The sequence below is a fragment of the Pseudorasbora parva genome, chromosome 6 (assembly GCF_024679245.1).
Source record: "Pseudorasbora parva isolate DD20220531a chromosome 6, ASM2467924v1, whole genome shotgun sequence".
NCBI classification, from domain to species: Eukaryota; Metazoa; Chordata; class Actinopteri; order Cypriniformes; family Gobionidae; genus Pseudorasbora; species Pseudorasbora parva.
In genome coordinates, this window is record NC_090177.1 from 17,148,917 (window position 1) to 17,156,637 (window position 7,721).

The 7,721-nt window shown below is 37.1% G+C and overlaps 2 protein-coding genes and 2 non-coding genes across 4 annotated transcripts; 1 reads left to right on the forward strand and 3 right to left on the reverse strand.

Annotated features, from left to right (window-relative positions):
* Positions 1 to 1,709: 1,709 nt before the first annotated feature.
* rps12 (ribosomal protein S12) lies at positions 1,710 to 4,708 on the reverse strand. Its single transcript, XM_067445867.1, has 6 exons — positions 4,630 to 4,708; positions 4,454 to 4,500; positions 3,444 to 3,560; positions 3,145 to 3,247; positions 2,195 to 2,296; positions 1,710 to 1,805 (listed from the first exon to the last, which is right to left on the reverse strand). The coding sequence occupies exons 2-6, from the start codon at positions 4,465 to 4,467 to the stop codon at positions 1,743 to 1,745; spliced, it is 399 nt and encodes a 132-aa protein (XP_067301968.1). The 5' UTR covers positions 4,468 to 4,500; positions 4,630 to 4,708; the 3' UTR covers positions 1,710 to 1,742.
* Positions 3,321 to 3,405, reverse strand: LOC137080133 (small nucleolar RNA SNORD100). The gene has a single exon (XR_010906005.1). It is a non-coding gene; the product is annotated as a small nucleolar RNA SNORD100 (small nucleolar RNA).
* LOC137080128 (small nucleolar RNA SNORD101) lies at positions 3,636 to 3,710 on the reverse strand. Its single transcript, XR_010906000.1, has one exon. It is a non-coding gene; the product is annotated as a small nucleolar RNA SNORD101 (small nucleolar RNA).
* A 445-nt stretch (positions 4,709 to 5,153) lies between the features above and the next one.
* zgc:153284 (uncharacterized protein LOC751696 homolog) lies at positions 5,154 to 7,646 on the forward strand. The gene is made up of 3 exons (XM_067445868.1): positions 5,154 to 5,410; positions 5,817 to 5,984; positions 7,066 to 7,646. The coding sequence occupies exons 1-3, from the start codon at positions 5,366 to 5,368 to the stop codon at positions 7,126 to 7,128; spliced, it is 276 nt and encodes a 91-aa protein (XP_067301969.1). The 5' UTR covers positions 5,154 to 5,365; the 3' UTR covers positions 7,129 to 7,646.
* The last annotated feature ends 75 nt before the right edge of the window (positions 7,647 to 7,721 follow it).

Genomic DNA, 7,721 nt, shown 5'->3' on the forward strand with positions numbered 1-7,721 from the left:
ACCCCACAGACGCATAAAATGGATTTTATTCTTCAGCTGAGTCTGACGGTTCTTGCAGTTCCGCGATCGTGAACGCGAAGGCGAATCTTTCTCACCATCTTGCTTAATGACCAAATAAAAGTATAATATACCCGATTTCACTAAAATAGTTAATAACAGTGATGTAAACTCCGAACTCCGATGTCAGGCTGCGTGTGTTTGCTGCCTGTCAGCGCTCGCGCGAGTGTATTGAATGTGTTATTTCTTGGCTCATTACCCTAAGGTTCTCTTGAACGATCAAATATACACATTATCCATATGTCTATATCCTGATTTGAGCTAAAAAGTTTGGGACGTGTAAGTAAGCGCTGGATCTGCGCATTAGTATGTTCTCAAAGTGAAAGCAAACTAATATAGCTTAACAACAACACAAACGGGGGAAACAGCACTTACACTTAAAGGAACACCAACTGTTTTAGAAATAGGGCTTATTCAACTTTGGTACTTTGCTACATTTAGATATGTGGGGAAATGCATTTTAAGCTAAGCTAGCGGCGACCCTGCCGAACTAAAACAATGCATGCGCTGAGACAAATGCATTTGCCCACATATCTAAATGTCTAAAGAAGTTGAATAAACCCTATTTCTAAAAACGGTGGAGTGTTCCTCTTTGTAGATATGCATCTTTATATTGTATTTATTTGTCCTATTGTCATTTGTTTATAATAAATTTTATTAATGACCGATTACTTGATTACGTAATCACTAATCACTAACGTTTTACTTATATTAAGCAATTATTGCTGTGGTTTACTTTTAAGATGTTGGTTCCCACCCTAAGCGATCATGTTATTAAAGATAGATCGCACACAACTGAACCAGCCTTTTTTGATAATAACAAAACAAGATTCATGCATTTTGTCAGTTTTATTGCAATGTGTGACTATTGTGCATCTAACATAATAATATGTTTAATGTTGCATCCTAATTATAAAAAAAAAAAAAAAAAAAATGTTTGCAAATCTATGGAAGTGACCACCACAAAATAAAAACTAATTTTGGTCAATTGAGATATATATATATATATATATATATATGCGCTAATCCTAGTGGGACTGAGCTATGAATAATACGTTTACTAATACTTTGTTCAATTTAAATAAATTAAATAATATAATTTTAAGTAGCCTAATTGAGTGATTCTGCATTTCCTATGCATTTTTTTATTGCGTGATATATGTCTTAAATTTTATTCATAATGGTCTTAAAAAGGTCTTAAAAAGTCTTAAATTTGACTTGGGGAAACCTGCAGATACCCTGCTATTGTAAGTATATATATTATCACAAGAGTCTTGAAAATATATTATGAAGGTTGAAAAGTTACCTAGTGCTGCTTTAAGTCAATCCATTTTTAAATGTCTCACAGCACATAAAGAATGTACACTATTCAGGCCAAGTGCAATGATTGGACAAATGTCATGGTCCTGAGACCATGTAAAAAAAGAAAAAAAAAAAAAAAAAATCACTATCATTTGCTATACTGAGTCAAACTCTTTACGTCCTATAGTAAAGAGTTTATGAAAAAACATTGCCTTTCCCACCTTTAACGCAATCCAAATGAGAAAGATCAAGCTCTGCAAGAGAAGTGTTACTAATTTTTTTTTTAAAATTTAGTTAACTTGCATGATCGGTTTCAATTTCCTTGTCATTTAAAGAACACAACAAGCAACTTCTCGTTTCCAAAAGATCTTTTATTTTGCGCCTTATTTTTTGGATTTGAAGTACTCCTCAATGACGTCCTTGGCCTGAGACTCTTTGCCGTAGTCCTGCAGATGGAGATGTGAACACATTAGATGCATTATTTTAAAAAAAACACCCACATAAAATCAGCTTTAAAACACCTCGATCCTTCCAATAACTACAGTAAATTATCAGGAGTTATCCAGTAAATGCAGCACTTGTTGCCCTTCTAGGGACCTCAAAGAGTCAAAACAGGACCATGAGGCTCGTGTTCAGGCACTCAATCTAGCCAAGACATCAAAACAACAGACACAGGGCACAGAGAGCCAGCATCTGGACTCGACCTGGCTCAAAACCCCTAAATTTAAAGCCCCAAATTTTAAAAATCCAATGCATTTGCTTCTCCCTCATTACAGAACATCGTTTTAGACGAAGGAACCGTCAAGTAAATTAAAAACAGACTATGGATACGAACCTTGATGACTACACAGCTGCAGCCCACAACCTTGCGGGGTTTGCCCTCTCTGTCGATTTTGCATAGACCAACCCACTCACCAAGCTTCTTATTGTCATCAACCTACAGAAGGACACGAGTGATGGTGAGTTGCGATTCCCATTTAAGCAGCAATCAAGAAATTAATTCAACTCAGGCTTATGGGTCCAAATGAGAAGTTCCTGGCAATATCAAAGAGAAAAATACCTTGCATTGTTTTTAATGAGAAATAGAATTCCCTAGATCAGAGGAAAACAAGTGATGCCTGCCACAAGAATAGGCTTTAAATGCAAGTTATTAGGATGTTCTGGGTGGTCCAATTCAAAAGAGCCCAATGCCAGTGCTCAGTTCCCACCATCAATGCAAGCGTATGAGGTTTCTTTGCCAATTTTATGGACCAGCAGGGAGGGGTGCAGGGGGTAGGGGTGATGCTGTAGCACTCCCTTGCTTTCACGGGATTACAAATGCAACGCTAATTTGCTCATTTCCATTTATTCATTTTTAGCACTTTGAACTAAAAACAAAGTGGACTATTTAAAAAAATAATGTAGATATTGAATTGTTTTAAAAACAAGTGACATATGATCATTGCAGTTTGCAGAAGATACTTTTAAGTCCCCCTTTTTAACTTCCTGTCACTGTGCAGGCTCTTATTGCATATTACCAATTCTACTATATATGGCTCAGTGATCCTTTTATTTAAAGGTTCAATTTCTCATAAACCAGTCCATTGCATTATGATTGCAAGCAGTATCAATGTCAAAAGGAGCTGATTTGCATTTGCTTTGTGGAGTTCCGAGTTAAGATTTTATATGGTTTCTTATTCAAATGTGTTCATGTCCAATTTAACTAGGAACCTTACATTTATGATAATTCCGATAGCATGTGAAAGCAGTACAGTAACGCATTAATATCATTCTCAACTCTCCCACCTTGATGAGGTTGATCTGATGCTCAGCACAGAGAGCCTCCACCAGCTTGACATACATGGGCTCGTCACAGTTTGCTGCCAGGACGCAAAGATGAGCCTGGCGCCTGTGAAATGAACAAAGAATGACCATGACATGAGCCTTAAATCTTCTCCAACAGGAATGACTGACAGACTGAAAGTATCTCAGACAGAAATTGGGTAACGAATGGCATTTTTCCTCAGAGACTTCAGAAGAGGGAGCCAAATTATCATCATGGATACAAAGCAGCATCTTGCAAATTTAAAGGGGTTACTTCTTACTTGTCGAGGGCCTTAGCAGCTTCACGGATACCGCGGGCCAGACCGTCATGGATGAGTGCGGTCTTCAGCACTTCAGGCAGAGCGGTGTTGACATCCATCACACCTCCGGCACTGATGCTGTGAAATTCATACAAAAGATTGTTATTACAGTGTAAAAAGAGGGCGGCATGTTTACATGTTTAATGACCTGCGGCTTCTCAGAATGGATGTCTCACTCATAATTAGAGTGAAGGGGTATCCGACTAAAGAATTAAAGTTCATCATAGCCGAGGTCACCCTAAGAAGTCACTACACCAGGGGTGTCCAACCCTGGTCCTGGAGAGCTACCGTCTTGCAGATTTTAGCTCCAACCTGAATCAAACACACCTGAACCAGTTAATCATGGTGTTCAGGATGCTAGATAAATACAGACAGGTGTGTTAGAGCAGTGTTGGAACTGAAATCTGCAGGACGGTAGCTCTCCAGGAGCAGGGTTGGAAACCCCTGCACTACACCATGTAATACAGGGACTGACATGTAGTTGATTTCAAAGTTTACAGGAAAACGCTTGCTCTCTCTCTCTATCTATATACACATACATACGATCTGTATGACTTTGAAGCTCAAAAAAGGACGTATATAGATATAATAAGGCCGATATTTACTGTTCAATGGAAGTGAATTTGACTCTTATATGAACAATTATATTAAGCCAATCCTCATACAATGCAAATCAAATCATAATGATAAAATGCATTGAAAAAAATAGTCACGTAGACTACTATGAAGTTGCATATGAGTCCTTCTGGAGTTAAACAGCTTCTGGTCATCGTTTGCTTTTGTTGTATTACGCAGCTCAATACACTACGCACTAAAGGTCTCATGGTTTTGAAACATGAGGGCGGGTAAGCTAAATAGTCGTGGGTATTTAATAAATTTTATCTTTAACAATTAAGTTAGTGCATCTATTGCATACTTTGAAGTTGCAGTGTGCCTGCACCGACAGTAAGTAGAATAGCGAGATCACTCACCCTTCCTCGGCCATTGTAGATTAGCGATGGATGAGAGGATTAAATTCCTGAAATAAAGGCATGATACGATCGATATATTAATATAAAATCCTTCCGATACATCTTTGATTACTTTAAAGACAGGATGTCGGATATTTCAGACCGATTCTGTCAGAGATTACAGAAGCTCGCCATACCTTTCCTCTGACTGCGGGTAAAGAGAACGTCAAAACGGCGACAACATTGTTTTAAGCGCAAAAGGCCCCAACGGTGTCCATCTCACTGCCTGATTGGATAACCACACAAATCTATTTTGGGGTTTTCATTATAAAGTTTGCTTTTTCTGGTTCATAATTGTTGTGTTTTTTTTATTCCTTTAGAAAACATTTTATTGAAAGCCATTTTAATATTTCTTAAATGTCCGTTTAATCGAAAACGGTAGACACCCTAATCAACCACTAGGGAGCGTTATGTGCACACGGCATATAAAACTCGCCTCAATATTTATATTTCTACATGTATACGTTTATATCAGTAAATTTATTCACTTAGATCACACTTAAAATGTATACATTTGCTAGACCTTTGATCCATTTTTGCAACTGATTCCAACCAACTAAATTAGTGTCTCTGGGTCATTTTAATAAAGTGACACCGTAATGGTTGGGCGCACTATAATCAATGCACTGTGCGATATCGGTGGTACAAAGAAAGAATAGCAAGTTAAGGCATGCCACACTGCTATTTTTTATGGTGTGTGTGGAAGTGTTTGCGGTGGGTGGGGCCGTCAGGTGAACTGTCAAAACTTGCTTTCCTGGTCCGAGTTGGCTGAGTTACTGTTTTATACGTACACAGAGCTTACTGAAATAGCAGTCTACTTTAGCAGCCACTATCATTCCCAACAAACCTTTTTGAACGCATCACTTTTAGAAGATGTCTATCACGGTGTATTTCAGCAGTGTGAGTGGATCTAGGGAGGTGTGTATTTTTTTTTAATTATTACTTCTGGCTGTTTAGCAGATGATACTCGCTGTTTGAAACTGAACTTCCTTAATGATATAAACTTGATTTTTAAAAAAATATGTACTCACTTTGTGTTTCTTATTATTTAACCTGCTAGACAGTCGTCTCATGTCAAATTACATTGGTGAAGTTATCTCTACGGTAAATCAGATATGCCCTCTGGCTGAAGTCTTTGCATGCCTGTGCGTCTATTAAAGGATAAAACATGTCCTAGGTGCAGAAGAACGTTCTTATTTCAAGACACTAAGATTTGAAGTACACAAAAGTTAGTTAATTTTTTGTCACATGTCTTTAAAAAGGAAGTGAAACCATTTTCCAAGTGTGTTGTCAATGGTTCTTTGTTTTCCATCTTTTTCTACAGGTAAAGCAACATCAGTCTGAGATTTTCCAATTCCTGGATTCCAAGAAGATCAAGTACTTTACTTTGGACATCACATCAAGCACTGCCGTGAAGGAGGAGATGAGGAAGAAAGTGGGAAACCCCGCAGCGATGCCCCCTCAGATCTTTAATGGAGACAAATACTGTGGGGTGAGTCTCATTTTGCTATCTTGTGTTTGATACTGGCCTGTGGATTAAGGGAGAGAAATAACACACTATTTCATCTGCATCAAACCAACCTTGAGGAAAACTTATCAACTGTTTTAATTTTATGACGAGCTTTAGACAGTCACTCATCACACTTCTGCCCCCATCTGCTGCACTTTTACGTGTTATATTAGACCTTCATTAATAGGGCTTGTCTTTAAAAATGACAATTGATGTCATGATAAATATTGGCATTAGAATTTACATTTTAATATCAATCATATGAATGTTTAAGAAGGCAATATTTTAATTGGGGGGGGGGGTTGCATTACACATTAAACAGTTAAATCTAGTAACTAATGTGATTTAAGTTCAGTATCCATGAGCTAAGCTTGCATGTTAATTATATCAGTTGTAAGTCATCATGGGAAAACAAATAAAACATTTCCTGAGAATGACATTTCTACAGTTAAGAAAAGCACGCCAATATCAGACCATGTTCTGTAATAAAGCATAAAAGAACATGAAATCTTCTAAACAACTACTTGTCAGTGCAGTCAGTGTGTGGGTTTTGTAACAAGCATATTGAACCACTCAGTAACAGCACTCGAGTCAGTAACAGGGCGTACATTTTTGTAGTGTATGTAAATGGTATTAATTTTGTTGTGCAAACAACACTTAAAACATAAGGCTTTGCATATAGGCACATAAGACCTGTCAGGCTTGTTCACTTTTTCTAAAGAAAAACACACCCTTTAAAACACTCCCATCGATTATAGATGTTTCCAATGATTGAAATGCGCCAGTGGTTTTTAGAGATCATCTGCCGCTCTGGGGAACATCTTGAGATTCTCTTATGATGCTCAGAACAGCACATGCTGCTCACAAATAAGCAAATAATCAAACAGCTCAGATTCCAGACATGCGGTGTGTCTGGATGTACTTTACCACTAATGCCTGAGCAAAAGCTTTAAAAATGATCTCTTAAAGTGTTCATGTCTTATTCTTTCAAAGACACATTTTTATTTGTGAAAACCATAAAAAAGTATAAGTATCTCAGTATTCTCTGTGTTTGTGTTCATAGGACTATCAAAAGTTTTTTGATGCAGTGGAGGATGGGAAACCAGAGGCATTCTTCAAACTCTGAGCTACTAGGCACACTGCACTAAGTCCTCTCATTTTTAAGAGAGAAGACTTTAAATGTTAAGGAAATACATATTTTGCATCATTAAATGATAATTAAAAAATATATATTTTCTATCAAGTGTATCTCTGCTACATTTTGCATCAACAAGAATATCTCATCATTTTGGGGGGTAAAATTGAGCAACTTCCCTGTTTGTCCACTAGGATGCAGTAATGTTTAAAGGGATAGTTCACCCAAATATAGAAAAAAATTGACCCCACTGACATGAATTATTCAAGCAACGGTTGGAGTTAAAAATCTTAATTTGTGTTCTACTGAAGAAACTAACACACATACATCTAGGATACCAGCAGATAAACATCAAATTTTCATTTTTGGGCGAACTATCCCCTTTAAATACTTAAAATATTGATACTCTCTTTGCAAATCCACCTCATTATTATTGATGCATTTAATCCACCTACTGCAATTTTAATTCTGGCTGACATTCTGCATAATGCAATAAACAATGTTAAATCTATCAAATAGTATCACTCAATTCAGTGTCCATGAGTTTTTCCTCTTAATTATATATGTAGTAAAACATGGCGACA